Genomic DNA, 15,412 nt, shown 5'->3' on the forward strand with positions numbered 1-15,412 from the left:
CAGGATTTACAAGAACTTACACATTTCACTAACTATTTAAAAAAAAATGAACACTGCACTTTTACTATTGGGAATGCATTCTAGTCCAATGCGAAAACCATGTGTTAGTAAGTTTCTTTCATCGTTTCATTAGATCCTTCCAGACAGGTTTACTTAATTAAATTAAAGGAATTTTTCTTTAGCTGCTCTCCAATTTGATCTAGCTTCCGCATCATTCTATTCTTGGATATGGAATTCTTACTGCTCATGGACACAGTTACAGAACTAGACTTCTGCTTCTGCCCAGGTGTAAACAGTGGCAGGAAAATCCCATCTAGCAACTTGTACATTGATCCAATAGCACAGAATGCATATGAATCAACTACCAATCTGAATTGAATTTTACTGAATACCTGACCTGAGCATAGAATAAAGATTCAAACATAGAATAAAGATTCAAACATGGGGGGGGGGGGGGGGGGGGGGGAGAGGAGCTTTTTATACTACTAGTCTCCATCTGAATCATGGCCCATTTACAGATCCTCGTCAGAGTGAAATCACAGGTACCACTCTATTTCCTGTATAAATACCATCTACATCTCATAATTGGATAACATATCTGGGATCATATCACTGTTGAAAACATTGAATGGTTGAAGGTTGAGGTGACACAGAAACTAATATTTTGACATGGGTTGGAGTCATATTATATGTGTGGTGTTAATTTTTAATGAAACAAGAAATAATTCACACACAAATCCTTTCACAGACCAGTCAATCATTTTTATAACACACATAGAAGATCCATGCAAAAAAAAATCAGGTATTTTAGGAATATTTCTAAAAATATTCTTGCATTTGATTTGGATGCATCAGTGTTGGTCCGTAATCTACCTCCTAATCTACCTCCTACCAAAACACTGATGGCTGGTAGCAGATTATCCAGATCAGATGGCATTAATTCAATGCTGTGTAAAGACAAAAGGTAAATTAAGTGAAAATGCTTCTGAAATGAATCAGTGCTAATCTGATATAATGTTGTAGGCAATCAAGTGTTAAGTGTAAAGATTGTAACACGTCTTTGGATTATAACACTCAAATCAATTTTAAGTGCAATATATTTTTTAACATTTTATGTTAAGTAGCATAACCAGTGAAGCAAACCTCTGGTTCAATTTTCACATCTCAAAAAATATTTCAAAAATACAAATTTTAAATAAAATAAATGTTTGTAGGAAACCAGTTTCATAATGCAACACATCACAAAATCAACACATTCCTGTGCTTCAATGAGCCAAGACTGTCGTTGATGCCGAAATATCACCTTTGTGCAAGATGCACATTACAGGAACATTTGTATTGACTGACATCAACGCCGGCTCCTTCTTCTCCTATTGGGATGTTCCATCAACAGGAGCAGCTGAAATTTAAAAGAATATAAGTAACGAATTTGTCAAATATTGTATCCCATAAATTATAAATATTACACAATGTTGCAAAGCTTTTAATACGTTTGCTGTACTTTGTGACCTGTATTTTCTAGATTAGATTCATAGAAATCTACAGTGCAGAAGGAGGCGATTCAGCCCGTTGAGTCTCACAGCTCAGAGCTAGGAGACCAATTCAATTTGAAAGCCCACCCTACTTGGCAGGCAGTCCATATTCCAACAACGAACTAAGTGAAAAAATTATCCTATCCAATTCCATATGGATGAATAGGCTCAATAAATTGTGAGGGGTTTGACAGAAACAAAGCTTAACGGGGGAATCTAATAGAGCTCTTCAAAGTTCACTCTGAAATATTTTGAGGCTAAACAGTGAAGGTTGATTCCTTCTGGTTGGCAAAGTGGTAACAAGTGAGCACAAGATCAGGACTGTCATTGGAAGATTAAAGATGAGGTTAGATGATTTCTTTTTACACATTCTGTTTATTGGAAGTTGGAATGCTTTGCCCCTAGTTGTTATTCTCCACTAATGGTGGGTGGGGAGGAGGCTGTTCTTTCTCTTACTTTCGTCTCCAAATCAATGATCTCCAACAACATTCATCAGCCTTACCTGCTCTATTGCTGATGGTTCCAGACTACATTTATCAAATGGCCAGCAGATCATATCCCTCAGTGCACACAATCTTCATTCCTCAGCCAATGCTATAGATGACATTCATACTTTGATCTCATCCATGACCAATGATGGGCAATAGAAATCTCATGTCTTTCAATCATTTAAAGATTTAGGAGTAGAAATTCCACCTGGGTGTGGAATATATATATAGCTGGAATGGAACTCAGCAAAATCGAATGCCAATTTACCTACATGGATTGAATGTAAGAAATTTCTATCCTAAATTTTAAATTCAAATACATAAAATGATTTTACAGATTTAAGATTTTTTTTGGAGATTATGCTTGGGAGGTGTTTTGATTCTAGTTGTGTGAAGTATAGATTTAATTGTGATATGGCATGTAGTCTTCATATTTCTTTGGGACTACCAATATTGTGTGCTGAGAACACATTTTAATCCATGATTTGACGTATCACGTCATGAATTTTGAAAATCAAGCCTCTTCTACAAAACGTTAAGACAACCTTAGAAAAATTTCTTTTCACCTCCCTTAAACAAATGTACTGTATATTTTGTGCCAACATCTTTAATTTACATCTTATGTCTTTCCATTCTCAGGCATGTACAAATTCAATTCCCTCCTACACATCTAACCACTCAATGAACCAATTATTCTGCTCATTCGTTCCAACATATATGGCACTACCTTCTCATTCTTTACTTTAAATATGATAACTGATCCCATTTATTCTCTCTTTAATTCTGAAATCTAGGACTGTAGTATTATTCAATTTAGCATGCAATACCACAACTGGATCTATTCCCTCCCCGGTTGGCAGTTCTCAATCCCTTTATTTGATATATCTTACGCTTGTTTCTTCCACTGAATAGATTACACTAACACAATAGCTGTCTACAAGGAACAATATACATACCAGTTGAGGTTGCAGACTGCTGTGTCGTTGCTGGAGAACTGAAACTTAAACCTCCAAGACCAGTCGCTGCTGGACTTGACAATCTAAAATCAGAAGAAATATTTAATTCCTTAGTCATCACATTTGAATTTGGAACAGCGAGATCGAGATTTCATAGAATTACATAGAATCTACAGCACCCAAACACGCCATTCAACCCAACCAGTTCACGGTGAGGATTTATACTCCACATGAGCTTTCACCCATTTTAATCCCCTCTCCCTAGCCGCCACCTTAAAACCCTATATTCTCTTCGTGTATTACACGTTTAAATAAAAGCTTTAAACTCCCTACCACACAAGAAAAAATTTAATTTTTAAAGACAGATAATGAGTCTTCATTGAATAATAACATATCAACTGGGAGAGTCATAGAGATAAGTAATGAGCCTTCATGAATCCAGAGATTAGTGGATAGTCATCCAGGTATATATTATATTTATAATATATACATATAATATATAAGAAAACAATGGACACAAACTGAGCTCAGTTTAAAACCAAAGGTAAGAAAATGTTGCAGGCACCTCAAGCTTGGGAGTACAGGAATGAGAGGGCCCAAATTTAAGAAAACAACCAAAAGAATTAAATGGGGAGATTAGAAATTGTTTTGGAGTGTGGTCTTTGACGTCCTCCCGATGTGAACAAATATAATTTTGTTGTTGTTAGTCAAGGACTGGATATAAAGTTAGAAGCAGAGTTTCAGGTGACTGCTCCAGAGTATGATATAGGGGAACATTTATTTCCATTAGCCATAGGTATGGAGTTAAGAAAAACTGTAAAAGCTAATATCTGTTGCACAGAAATTAAGTGAGACTACTGTAATTAAACTCAACCTTAGTCTGGTCTGGAAGCTCCATACAATGGGGTCTATACTTTCATCCCCCAAAATACTGCAATGAACTTTTCTATTAGATTTTTGCAACAGCATATCCATTTTCAAAGACTCAGTGGAAACACTGGTGATTTGTCAAGTTCAGGGAAATTTAGACCCATCTAGTTACGAATTATCACAGAGGAAACATTTCTTCATTCCAACATGCAGAAAACCTGAAAAATAAATTTCTATACAGATGACTTACTTTTCCTCATGTGTTTTGTGATTGAACTAAAACACAAAACGTGACTGGATCAGGAAAGTTCTTATTAATCTATGGAAATCATTAACCTATGGAAACATTATGCAGTGCAGCATGTAAATTAACATTCCTAATTGTACTGTACTCTTCTTGGAAAATTGTTCATTGATTTTGTTAATGTGTTGAAGTATATTGTATTATTATTCATGTTAAGATATATTTTCAACATGAAATCACTGAATGTGGGTTAATCACATATGAGGAGGTAACTGAGTGCAGTACCTGCTTTCTTCTCCCTCAAGAAGACCATGGTAAGCTCCAATCTCCATTTCCAGTCTCATTTTGTTATTTACGATGGCCTCATAGTCATCCTGCTGCTGTTCAACATCACTGTGAATCTCGGAAAGTTCAGCTTTCAATTTGGAGATGACAGCACCTAGATTCTGAAGTTCAATCTGATACCAGTGTTTTGTGTCATTCAAGGAATTCTCCAACCCCCTTTTCTGTAAAGATAACAAAAAGACCTGAAATTCAGTGTTTGATCTGACAATGAAATCTTTAAAAAGATTCTCACATTCAGAAAGGTGGTGTTCATTGTGGTACAATTTACCAAATTCTGGATGCTCTAACATGTTACATAATGAGCGTATCTAGAACGTATCTTCTCTTCAACTGTGCCTTCAGCTCCGCTCTCGACTCTCTACCCCCTCCTCACTCCCTCCCTTCCCTCCCCTCATCCTGACCATTTCCCCCTTGCTCAGGTCCCGACCCAACTGTTCAGCACCTTGGGACGTCCTCCCGACGTGAAAGGCGCTCTATAAATGCAATCCTGTTGTTGTTGTAGATGCAGATGGGGTCTTTTCCCCACGCTCAGATTTGTAATGGTTCAGGGAGACTTTCTCTTAACAGTTTGTAAATGTACTATTTACCAGAGCTCTCAGCGATTCAGTTTCTGCTTGAAGACTCTGTACTTTACTTCCCACGTCATTGAACTCTGCTCTCAGTGCTTCTACTGCTTCCTCTTCTTGGCTCAGTTTGGCTGTCACCACTTCAGACTGTTGAATAATAGTCAAATAAATACATGTTTAAAACAAATCAGAATCGACTCGGAATAACCTTTTTAATTTTGGGCTGTCCAATACAAACAATTTTAAAAGCCTGAAATATTCGTTTTTTTTATCAAGGGGAGGAACATTATAGGCACATGCTTCGTATTGCAACCACATTTCAAATAACTACAGCTTGATCACAAATAGTGCTCGGTCAGCAACAAAAACAATAATATGCTTTCAAACAGTATTGTACAAACAGGCATTGAACAAAACAGAACTTTCAGCTGAAATACACCACCCAGGAATCAGCAATTTCTCACTAAAATAAAACAGATGGTGCAATTAACCTCACTATTTATAAGAATAGCTCAGCATTTTAAATGGACATTGTGTTGAGGGGAAAGTGTTAAACAAACCTTTGTTTTTGATAGGGAGTGTGAAGGGAGGGGGGACATCAGAAGAGCACTGTCTTGTTTAAGCGCTCCAAAATGCTGCCCTGTGTAAAATGCGCTTTAAAATGCAAGTTGTTGTCATTATTTATAGCATTGTCATTGCATCATCATCACTTTACCAATTTTCACAGAATGTAAAAGTCAATTGGTAAATGATTTTCTCCCAAATTTTATTGAAAAAAATCAGTAGATTTATTTTTGGTGTCCAGCATGATGCAAACGCTGAATTGTGAATCCAGTTGCATAAATGTGCAAGGTTGCACACATAGTTATTTGGAAAACAATATACAATATTATATAATCATCCATTGCGTATAAGTGTGCAACTTTGCAAATGAGCACAACTCAACTAGATTTTTTTTTAAAAAAGGTGCAAGAAGGTAAGTATAACATTTAGTATATTATAGAGTTAGAGATGGAGATAGAAAAAGTCATAGAAAAAGACAGAAAATTAGTGATTCAAAGAGAATCTCGGAGCTTATACAAAACGCAGTTCAAGAAATTAAGCAATAATGTGGCATAACCAGATGCATTTAGAACACATCACCTTTGACGATGCACAGCTATCATAGGAGATCCTGTAAGCACAAAGCTTAGCAGAATTTTTACCCAAATGTTCAGCTATATTGCAGATGTTTTTAACTGAAAACAGCAAATTGCACACAAATCGGTTCAAAATGATGGTTTGTTTGCTGCGTAGAAACAAGTTTCTAGATTGCAGTGGGCAGTGAAAAGACTTTAGAACCAATGACAGAGCAGTATTTACAATTGTGAGTAAGAGCCGCTAATACCCATCAGCTGCACACACTGCCAATCCTGAATAGCACAATGCTCACTCACAGTGGTGCAAATAAAAGTATCTAATGCGGTCATTGTCTGTTCTTCCTGTAACTCTTCGCTGAGCGAATAATCCAGCACATGTCAATAGCCAAAAGCTTTGCTAAAATAAAGCAGTGGTAAGAATGCAATCGAAAAATTATAAACCTGCTGAACACACCAAAAATGTTAACCCTCAAAACTAAAACCAAATTAGGAAACCTGTCACTGAACACTGCCAATCTTAGGTATACTGTACTTGTGTTAATTTCTTTCTAAACTTTCTAAATCAGTTTTCCAATAACTCTTATACACTGTTTTTAAATTGTTCCTATTTCAATTAGTTATATTCTCAATTCACAGGTACATTTTACAAGCTACCTTGCTGACCAGAGCATAATTTCATTTTTTTCTCTCCAATTTTATCCTTTCCTTTTTTCCTCTCCTGAAGGTGTTTGATTCATTTTTCCTTGCACTGGGTTACGGTTCCATCTTTCAAAAAAAACAGTTGGTAGCAGTAAGGGAAGATTGTATTAAATGGTTGATCAGTCGACAAGATTTTATTACCAGATGTGCTTCGCATAGGGTGGAGGATGCTCATCTATCTTCTAAAGATTTTTTTAAAAAGAAAAAATGCCACTGCATTTTAGGTCTCTCCATATCTAATAATAGTTAATTCTCTCAAGATCACAAGATGGGTTTGGATGACGAAGGCCCTTTGGTCCATTTGGCCTTATTCTTCTAGAATACCTACCCTATCATTCTCCTGTCAAGCTGTTTTTTAAATGAGTTTAAATGAGTTCAGTGTCGTGGCTTCAACCATCATCTTTCTGGTAAACTGTTCTAGTTCTACAGTTCTCTCTGGGCAGAGAAATATTTCCTGATGCCTGTCCTGAAATTGTCCTTTCGCTGCTTTTTGTGAACTTGCTGGAAACAATGAGTTGTTATTAGATTCAAGAATGTAGCAACGCAAATACAATTTACACTTTGACCACTCATGCAAAAATATATTGAAACCAACCTTGTTGTCAAGCCATAAATCAGTTTCTGCACGATTTTTTTCAATCGTCTTTTCCCAGTGAGTTCGAACTGCTTCCAGGACGTGGTCCAGGCTGGTTTCCATGGGAGCATCAGTCTCCTCCACCTGAGAGTCAGCAAGCTGAAGGTACAGTGCTTTTACATCCTGTCACGATATACAAAGGAAACACACAATCTCACATAAAGTGGTTGTTACTTCCTCCTGGGATTTCAGGCCTTAAAAGAGGTGACGGAACTAATGGAGGTTTTCTCTACCCCAATTATTCCACCCTGAAGATATATTCTTCTCATCAGTCAAAGAACTGAATGGCAGCAAATTACTCAAATGAAATACTAAGATGATGCTAGAGTTCAGAAGCTTTAGCAGAGGACAAAAAAATACAGAATCTCAAAATATTTTACTGGAGCAGAGATTGTTGCGAGCAAACCTGACAGAAGTTATAAAAATTATGCTGGGCTTTAATAAGGTAAATAAGGATACATTATTTCCTTTGGTTGATGAGTCAGTAACTAGAGGGAATTAATTTAATATCATCAACATACAACAACAAAAGGTCAGTGAGGATTTTTTTTTACACACAGGAAATTAGGACGTGGAATTCCCTACCAAAAACAATAGTTCGGTTCAAGCAAAATCCATAATAATAATGATAGTAATAATCCTTATCACATCAGAAGGATGTCTCAAAGCGCTTCACAGGATTTTTGACTGTATATTTGTAGGCAAATGCGGAAGCCAGTTGCACACAGCATTGTCCCACAAACAGCTATGAAACGAGTGACCAATTTTCATTGTTGGCCAGGAAACCAGGAGAAACTCCTTTCTCTTTTTGAATAGTGCCATGGGATGTTTAATGTCCTCGCAGGGTAGATGGGACTTCGGTTTATCGTCTCATCCTCAGGACGATCCCTCCAATAATGCAATAATCGCCAGCAATGCCTGGGAATGTCATCTTAGGCTGTGACTTCAAGTAATAATAATAGCTTTTAAAATATTGAAAAATAAAAATATATAGAGGTGTAGGTAAAAGGGAATGGGTTTCCAGCGAGCTGGCACAGGAAAGGAAAAATGGCCTCCTTATGTGCTATAAAAGATTATGATTCCATAATATAATTGACACAATAAATACAACCAGGTAAACATTCTGTTGTATGTAACACGCAATGTAACACGCAACCCTTCACTGTGGATTATAATGGGAAATCTATTAGTGCCCAATATCACAAAAGTCAATGTGTATAACACTCAAAACAATTATATTTCCAGTATTTAGTTATATGAAAAGCTACATCACTGTCTGTCAACACATAATAATAATAATCCCTCTGTACTGCTTGAGATTCAAGAATTAATTTGAAAGCTAATCCATCCTTTAATAGCAGAAATCCTTTAATGAAACTCTCAAAACGAACTGACTGAGCCTTAATAGATTCTGGATTTACCACCAGTCCTTGACTCCTCAGAGATCAGGTGTTTGTAGCTGGTAGACCCTCACTCTCATCAAACAGCATCAAGATCCCATCTCCAGACTAACATGCAGACTGTAACAATTTCCAATCCTTCTGCAGGATGTGGACTGTGTCCACCATAAGTGGCCATGTCAGAATCATGCTCACCTCCCTGAAGGCATCTGTAGGTTGTTCTTTCATCTGGGTTGTAATTTGGCTCAGCCAGACACAATTGTCCCTAAACATACAACTTAACTGTGATTACATTCAATTAATAAATGGGTTTGGATTCTTCTGTCAAAAGATCACTAACCTTAGCTTCTTACCATTCATGTCGTGATATTTGCCTCAGTTTACTCAATGCTTTGCATGAAAGACAAGCAAAAGGCATTACAGAAAGCAGAATTTAGTATTGCATCAACCTACCTTCTCATGATTCTTTGTCAGGTAGGCAGTTTCTTCCTTCATATGTTCTATCTGACTCTCCAGCTCCATCTTAGCTATCTTAGCATCGTCCATCACTTTATAGAGTGAAGTGATCTCTTCTTCTACTGCTTGTCGGAATGGTTGCTCATTTTCGTATCTGAAGAAATGAGAACGTCAGAAAAATCTACCTGTGTCCAATCACTGGAATATTCACCTTGATGTGTAACAGCCACCATTCTTCAAACACAGGTTGGATTTCCCATCCTGGCTAAGCTTATAATGAGCTCCCAACAAAAGACAGAGCATTGCTAATATTCAACAATAACAACAACGGCAACTTTCATTTATATAGTGCCCTTCACTCCGGACTGCGTCTCAGAGCGCTAATATTGTGAGCTGCTTTCAGACAGAAACTGTGTGGTCTTTAACTGTGACTATAAAAATACTTCTTTACGAACAGCCTCAACATCCCTCTCCTCTACCTGCCCCTTAATTCAGTGGGCTCCAGCCTTCTGCACGTACCTCATCCCCTCTGCTCCAGAATCCGAAGCTGTATCTTCTGCCACTATTTCCTGAAACTATGGAACTCTCTCCTCAACTCTTCCACCTTGCCCCCTCCTTGCCCACCTTCCTCTGGCCCAACCTCCACCTAGCTCAGCATCAAGCTCCACCAAGCGCTCCAAGCTTGGATGAAGGGTGCTATATAAATGCAAGTTGTTGTTGTTATCTACAACTATAGGTTGTTATCCCAGAACACTCCTTTCCTGGTTTCATATTCAAACAGATCAAAAATTGACATCAATAACACAGGTAAGTCAATCTTTATGTTTTGGCAATCATATGACTGTAAACTGGGAATAGTTAGCTAAACTGAATCCAATTGTTTGTGTGTTGTTCCCACTTCTCCCACTTCCACAAAAGGAAAGTGAGATCTGCAAGATACAGAGCACAAGCCAAGTGAATTGCTTTTAATGTTAATTGTCAATAAAACAGTTGGAACATATTTTTTATTTGGTGGAAATAAAGTAAAACACAAATAAAGATGAGATACAGAAGGGAAGCAGAGAATGAAAAAAAGGAAGCTACGATGAGAATTACTTAAAATTTATTTAAATTTTTTTTGAAATGATTTATATTAGTTGTGTGTTAAATACAATAAATCTACTCCTGATATTTGAGTCCCTTTATTACTACAATATATACACATTAATGTTTGACTCAGTTCCAGATTAAATATTGTTTTAAAAAAAAGTTTGCCTAGGTAACCTGGAATTTCTCTGACCTGCCAACAGTTTAAGTGTTAATAAGAGTTCTTTGCTGTCATTTATAAACCATTCTTAAATCAGGAAGCCTTAATCTAGTGTTGAGGTACATATTTGATCATTCCAAACTTCACCCCAAACAGTGGCAAAATCACAAATTCTAATCACAGTTAAGAATATATTTGAATTCCCCAATGAAAGATCCTCCTTAAATTGATATTATAATGTGGAGCCCTACCCCTCATCATCAAACACACACCAACATGCATTTCTTCTCCAAATATCCTGGAGATCACAAATCATTTCAATTTCTTTATTGATGTTTACACGAGTTTCAATTAGCAGAACATTTTGATAGATGACCCAAATGTATATTGGGTTATATGTAACTCAATAGATCCTACGCATTTATCGTATTGTTCTAGTAAGGTGGTAAATTTCAAAATCATTTTAATATATAGGTAGATTAGAGATATGCAAGTGATAGAAACACGCTGGGAAGAGCAGTAAGGAAGATGTCTTAGGTGAAGAAAGGTATAGTTTCCCCACCAATTCTTGAAAAAGATATAACTTGTTCAGAGTTAGCTTTATTCTACTGTCATAAATTTGTAGATAAGGTTTATTGAGTAATAACACTCACTAGTATGTGTGCCTTTGGTCTTCCAAGTGGATTCAAAAGACCCAGGCACCAACACAACATCCAATCTTATCCTGGGATCACCCAGGGCTCAGCTTCAGAGGTGAAGACTGGAATTCACAAACAGAAATAACTTGAACTTGAAAATTCCACAGAATAATTCATACTCTGAACACACTTCAGGAGGTCAACTGAAAGGGCGAGCACTGGTCTTTTAAATCCTACAGATCAGCCTGTAAAACAGTGCTAGTGTGAATCAAGAATAAATTGTACATATGAAAGTAAAGAAAGAACTTGCAATGGCACTAATGGAAACAAGCTGAGCATTAACTACTGTTAACTGTAGTGAATGTTTCTGTAAGTATGTAGGGCAACTATTTTTTTGCCAGCATGGTCCCAATTAATTATTGTCAAATTAATCACAAGGTTAGTTTGGATGAAGAAAACCCTCTGATCTCATTCTTCCAGAAATATCAACCTAATTGTCCCCCTATCATAGCATTGAGCTGATTTTTAAATGAATCCAATGTCCTGGCCTCAACTACTGTTCCTGGTAAACTGATAGAGTCATTAATTATCTGATGGTTAAAGAAATATTTCCTGACTTGTGTCTGGAAATTGCCATGTCCTCTTTTTCTGCTGACTTAGTGCATCCGAAAATATTGTACTGGGTTTACTTTCTCAATCCCATTTAAAAAATCTGGATATTTTTAACCCTAACCCTTTTTGCCTCCAAACACAGTCAAGAATTTCCAATAAAATCTGATGAAGCACTTTGCGTTGTCCTCCCAACACGAAAGGCGCTATAAAAAAATGCAAGTTATTATTACAACTCAGTTGTCAATGTGTGATGGTGACCTCTGCAAGTTCAATAGCTTTCAAATTACATGATGTCTGCACCAATGTGTATACTTAAGCTCCTCGCTGACTTTAATCCAGAATGTGTACGCCATTTCTATCATTGTTAACTAACATAAAGGTTGTGAAAGACTTCAAGTGAAAATTAAAACAGCTTGAAGGAAAAGTAGATATCTTTTAAAAGATTTTAAAAAACACAGGGAAAGAATAAGAGTGGAAAGCACAAACGATTAATGAATAGAAAAAATAATCTGGGAATGCAAAGCGAAAATAAGGGGAAAGAATTGTAAAAGATATTGAAAGAATAAAAATGGATCCTCTCGATAATCAGAGCAGTGAAAGTACCAATAAGATTCCGTAAAGACCCCAAACCGGGAACGTTTGTTTAAAACAACCTAGGTGAATAGACAAAAAAGGTGCATACCAAGGCAGAGTAAACAAAATAAACTATGAATTAGACAAATTTGGATTATAAACCTGTAGATTGTAGAAGGAAGATAAAAACAAGTAAGGAATTCTCTCTTTTCAGGTGGAGATAAAGAATGGAGTAAAAGTAGAAGACATTACAATAAGTTTTGATTTCAACATTTAGTGGATGAGACAGACTACTTATCAAAACAAAAGAGGATAGTTCAAAGAATTAAGGGTCATATTAAAAGAGGAAAGATTATGATACACAGAGGAATGGAGGAGGTCAGCCTTTGCAAGTTCCCTGAGCTAAAAAGTGGCCAATTTCCAAGTCATCAGGTGATGTAACTTTCTGTGCAAGGCACATGCACACTAAATACTGGAAGAGGCGCTAACACCAATTCCTATGTCTTGCACATGTGTACTATGTCCAAGAAACTATTGATATCATTTCATGAAGTGCATGCAAAGCATGCAGGAAATGATGCAAACTGTATTTATTGCACATAGCGCTGGAAGTCACATCAACAATAGTCCGACAACCCAGATCATCCATTTTTTCACTCTTGGCTTATAAAGTGACTGCTGAGTTATTGGACCCAGACAAACACATTATAACAAGCTTCGCTGCATAACAGACAAGAAAAAGTAAGCTAGGGTTGCCAATCATTTGGTGTTCAATTCCCAAAATGGTAACTTGTTGAAAGCCCAGGGCTGGATGCTGTGAAATGTTTTGGAGATGTCCTAAGATAATGACAAATTAGTCACCAAAGCGGTAGAACAGAATTAATTGATCGAGGCTGGATCCTGCCAAGTTTATCCAGATTTGAGTTGGAGGAGAAAAATGAGCTCAACAGGTTGACTTTCTCATTTGAAGAAATAGCAACTGAAATAAGAAAACAAATGAATAGCTGAAAGTAGGTTTGATAGAAGTACAACTTGCGGAAAAATGTTTCCTGGTCTGAACCACCCTTTCTCGGTCAACCAAGACTCTCTGGGTCTCTTTCCTATAGTTGCACTTTACAATCTTGAACCTATGCCCTCTTGTCCTACTGCTTTTCCATAACTTATATTATTGTTGGGGGTTTACTTTCTCAATCCCATTTGGCAACTGCACACAATGACAACTTGCATTTGTAAAGAGCCCTTCACGCAGAGTAGCGTATGAGACTGAACCATGCCAGAATTTGAGAAAGGGGAGGCACGGTCGAAGAGGAATGTCTTCAGGTTTGATTTGAAGATGGGTAAGGAGAGGGAAAGGTAAAAGGGTTGAGGCCGGAAGATTCATTGGTTTGGGGCATAGTGGTTGAAGGTATGGCCGCTGATGGTGGAGCGGAGAGGTCAGAGGATGATACGCTAATTTGATAATACTTTGTCATGCACGTGTGTGCTGGTACCCATTTCCTGCAGTAAACCAGTACATCTGTTTTGCACAGAGTAAATAACATTGGGTGTTCTCTGTTGAACTTTAAGACCCTACTGCACTTTAAAGACTATCCATTCATTGGTTCAATCACGTTTGTGTTAAAATATTATCTGTGCCATTCATATCTTGGGTTTTATTCTTCCTACATCAAGTGTCCTTTTTTCTAAGAACCTGACACAGAATCACACCCCCTGTATCATAGTTTAAGTAAAGGATCGCAAAAGATAACATTTTCCTTTCTTAGTATAGCCACAAAGTTATGCCTCAGTCCAGGAAACACAAAAGCCCCCATTGCATTGCTCTAAATTCCAACCTGTTGCTATGTGAGTTGGATTGCTTCAGGATTAATAATCTGAAACCATTCTCTCCTGTTCGAAGAGTTTCCCAGACTGATATAAGTATCAATTAAATGGTGAGAAAATGTACATTTCCACTGTAAATTGTTTCTGTTTTATTCAACATTTGCAGGTTTTTGCACAATCAATGTTGAGTCTTGCTAGCTGGTGCATGCAAGGATGTCTATGTTCCTTTGTGTCTTAACAATGCTCTTCCTTTTTTTTCTGGTAAGAGTTTGTCAAAATGCAAAATCTTTTAAAGAAAGAAAATGCACTTTTCTTCTGAGCTTCTTGTATGAAAGTAACGTTGTTAATTACATATTGAGGACATCTATAATGTAGTGCTGTTAATTACAATATTAAAAGCAGCTCCATTTCCCTGTATGCACATGTTTACGCAACTTAAATAATACACGTAGGTTCACAAAGGGTTACATAAATTACAAATTATAAATCCAATAATCCCACTGGGAACTGAGTCTGCCCTAATTTAGGATTCACAATTAATTGTCACAGCAGTAAATTATTACCTAACCACTTGACTGAGATTTGAAGCCAGATACAAAATGTTGAAAGAAATTGTACAGAATTGTACAAACTCCTCTCTGGAGTTCAGCTCTCAACATGGCACTTATTTCCGCTGACGAACCATCCAAGTTACAAATATATCTATGCAAATTCTCATATGTAAATTGTGTAGCTAATGCTTTACTGTTACTTGAATTGATTGCAGATGTGCTTGTTCTTCTTATCAGGTGATTTGACATAGTTAACAGGCAACTTGCTGAGACTTATGTGGGGAATCATAAGTTGATAAATCTCAGTTGATATCTTTTTTTTAATATGCATTTATGTACCAGTAATATATAGTCTGATAGCTCATACAGCAGCCCTGGTGGACTTCCTACCAGCAAATGACAATGTTAAATTCCAGGACTGAAGATCACTAGCATGCTTGGGTCAGTTAAGACTTTTCATTTTAGCTGCCTGATGTGCTGACAAATCAATATGATCACAATTGTCTCTTGTTCTTTCTCTGGATATCAATTTGGGATATCTTTTCTTCACTTTTAACTCCCACACCTTGATCTTTCTCTGTACAATCGAAACCAAATCTTTGGCTAGTAGAATAAGAAACATGCACAGTTCAGTTTCCGTGC

The 15,412-nt window shown here is 36.9% G+C and overlaps 1 protein-coding gene across 1 annotated transcript in view; it reads right to left on the minus strand.

Moving 5' to 3' along the window:
- Positions 1–692: 692 nt before the first annotated feature.
- The window catches only part of bfsp2 (beaded filament structural protein 2, phakinin), an 18,412-nt gene continuing 3,692 nt past the window's right edge, over positions 693–15,412 (minus strand). The window contains exons 3-8 of the mRNA XM_042346990.1: positions 9,327–9,483; positions 7,435–7,596; positions 5,023–5,148; positions 4,376–4,596; positions 2,977–3,059; positions 693–1,399 (exon numbers count right to left, since the gene is read on the minus strand). Coding sequence (XP_042202924.1) covers positions 1,371–1,399; positions 2,977–3,059; positions 4,376–4,596; positions 5,023–5,148; positions 7,435–7,596; positions 9,327–9,483 — 778 coding nt within the window. The 3' untranslated portion in view covers positions 693–1,370. The remainder of the gene's footprint in view (positions 1,400–2,976; positions 3,060–4,375; positions 4,597–5,022; positions 5,149–7,434; positions 7,597–9,326; positions 9,484–15,412) is intronic.

This window comes from Callorhinchus milii, unplaced genomic scaffold, assembly GCF_018977255.1.
Source record: "Callorhinchus milii isolate IMCB2004 unplaced genomic scaffold, IMCB_Cmil_1.0 Scaffold2, whole genome shotgun sequence".
Taxonomy (NCBI): domain Eukaryota; kingdom Metazoa; phylum Chordata; class Chondrichthyes; order Chimaeriformes; family Callorhinchidae; genus Callorhinchus; species Callorhinchus milii.